The 2,370-nt window shown below is 43.9% G+C and overlaps 1 protein-coding gene across 2 annotated transcripts in view; it reads left to right on the top strand.

The window, feature by feature from the left end:
- The window catches only part of LOC125031076, a 13,329-nt gene extending 11,203 nt beyond the window's left edge, over positions 1 to 2,126 (top strand). For both annotated transcript variants that reach the window (XM_047621547.1, XM_047621546.1), the window contains exons 5-9: positions 16 to 68; positions 200 to 272; positions 482 to 516; positions 632 to 1,381; positions 1,547 to 2,126. In XM_047621547.1, the coding sequence (XP_047477503.1) occupies positions 16 to 68; positions 200 to 272; positions 482 to 516; positions 632 to 1,381; positions 1,547 to 1,754 (1,119 nt within the window). In that variant the 3' untranslated portion in view covers positions 1,755 to 2,126. The remainder of the gene's footprint in view (positions 1 to 15; positions 69 to 199; positions 273 to 481; positions 517 to 631; positions 1,382 to 1,546) is intronic.
- Positions 2,127 to 2,370: the final 244 nt, after the last annotated feature.

The raw sequence follows: 2,370 nt of genomic DNA, 5'->3' as shown, positions 1-2,370 counted from the left end.
GCTTCTAAATTCCAGCCCGAAAAGTGCCGAGACCGAAGTCATTACTGCCCTCAGGACTTGTTCTCAGGGTAAGCTGCCTTTTTTCGTATCCCGACATTTTTTTGACAAAACTCTAAGCTATACTTAAAAGACAAAATTTGATTCTATGTCATTAAGTCTAGAAACCAAAACCGCGATTATGGTTTCATACATTTTGCAGGGATTTGACGCGGATGAGACGCGCGGTTGACGCTCTCATACAGACTCCACAGACGAATCTGAAGGTGTTCGTGGTAAGGCAATTCTCATTTGTAGTTTGAGAACAGAACTTGTTTATTTTATCGTCATGCTCCTTCTTTCATTCTGTATTTATGTGTAATGCTCCTTCTTTCATTCTGTATTTATGTGTAATATTTATTTTGTTCCTCGAGGTAGATTGTCCATCTTTCCATACCATATATTTTCTTAAACTAATATTTTTATTCCTATTCAATTTCCTGAGGATGGGGAAGCCGTTGAGGACATCAAACATTATAGGTAAGATGGCACTTTGTCGAAATCTTTTATTTAGAAGTAGTTTGATAAACTGTATAAGATGAGCATTTTTATACTCAATCTAAAGCTCCTTTCTCCTCTCCCTTTTCCATTACAGTTACCTGCGTGACGTGATTATTTCGGCTCTCACACACGACTTCGAATCTCCAGTCGCTCACTTGCCCCAGGGCGACGACCGAGGAGGCGGAAGAGGAGGAGGGGGAGCAGGAGGAGGCGGGCTCAGTCCCCGGTCTCCCCTCGGTAGGACCTTAGCCTTCCAAATGCTAGACCAGCTGGGAGTCCTGAGGGCCAATGCTCTCTACAGACGGCTGGCGAAGGAGATGGGGAGCGCCAAGGACGCAGATGCAGCCATCCACGACCTCAGATGCTGGACGGGAGACGGCCGATACTGCCAGCTGCTTGAGCAGTGTGGTCGGTGCTGGCATAGCGGTCAGCCGTCCTCTCAGGACGAGGGGGGTGCGGAGGAGGCGCTCGAGACGTCGAGGGATGGTGCTGGGGAAGGTGCAGCGTCGAAAAGCAAAGTGAAGGGCGTGGATTCAAACAAGGTGACTGAACATGGTGATTATTGCAACAATAAAAAACACAAGACAGCAACGCATCACAGGCAGGATACAGGTACAGATATGCACAACTCGGGTGTAAAAAGTAGGCCAAGAATGATACCCCCAGAATTACTGGACAAATCGCATCGTGAGTCAAAGGAGGTTCAAGAAAAGGGAGAAGGCGGGCCAGACGACACCGTGGCTGTGACGCGGTCGGAGATGGTCCGAAGACTGCAGGAATTTCTCCTGGCTACGACAGCCAAGGACCTGTCGCTGATGGTTCTGCTGAGTGGCCCTCACACCAGGTAAGGAATTCCGATTTGGTTCTTAAGTAAATCTGTATTCTCTCCTTTTCATGGCAGTAAAGTTTGCCTTTTTAAATGCTTATGATAAACCAGTAAGTAGTCATATAAATGAATGACATAAAACTAACCGCATGTGCATGAGATGACCGTATCTTTCCCCCACAGCCCGCCGCCGCCCGCAACCCGTGGCAACGTCTCGCCCTTCCCCGTGGCACTCGAGAGCGTCTGGTACATGTGCCAAGTGACCGGGGTCGACCTCATTGCCAAACCCCCGAGCAAGATCAGGAAGCGAGAGCGAGACCACAAGAAGCAGGCGGATGTCTTGCGGGACCTGATAGCGAGAGGCTCCGAGCCTACTTGCTGCAAACCCTGAAATATATATTATGTTATGCATTTGCTATTGTTGATCTGTTGTTTTTTAAGTGCTGTGATGATGATATGCAGGCGACAGATAGTGATAATGATGTTTCTAAAAAAAAAGGGAACTTCAGTGTGGTCTCTGCGAGTTCCCTTAAAGTTCATTATCAAACCATAATTTTATATTAGTATATTTCGTACTATTTTTATATGTTTCATTCAAGTGCCATTGATTTCTCGTCTTGCCTTTCTAGTGTACAAGAGCGTCCTAGAAATAGGAAACTGGCCGAGGGAATGTCTCCAACTTTGCGATGTGTAGAGTAGTTACCATATGTTTCCTTTCGTGCCAAAATAGGTAGTTCAATTTATTAGCTATTATTTTATTGTCCAGGTGTAAAAAATCATATATATATATATATATATATATATATATATATATATATATATATATATATATGGATATATATATGGATATATATATATATATATATATATATATATATATATATATGTGTGTATATATATATATATGTATATATATGGACACACACACATACACACACACACACACATGTGTGTGTGTGTGTGTGTGTGTGTGTGTGTGTGTGTGTGTGTGTGTGTGTGTGTGTGTG

Source organism: Penaeus chinensis, chromosome 12 (assembly GCF_019202785.1).
Source record: "Penaeus chinensis breed Huanghai No. 1 chromosome 12, ASM1920278v2, whole genome shotgun sequence".
Taxonomy (NCBI): Eukaryota; Metazoa; Arthropoda; class Malacostraca; order Decapoda; family Penaeidae; genus Penaeus; species Penaeus chinensis.
Note: the sequence above shows the minus strand (reverse complement) of the source record. Positions and strands in the feature narration are given on the sequence as shown.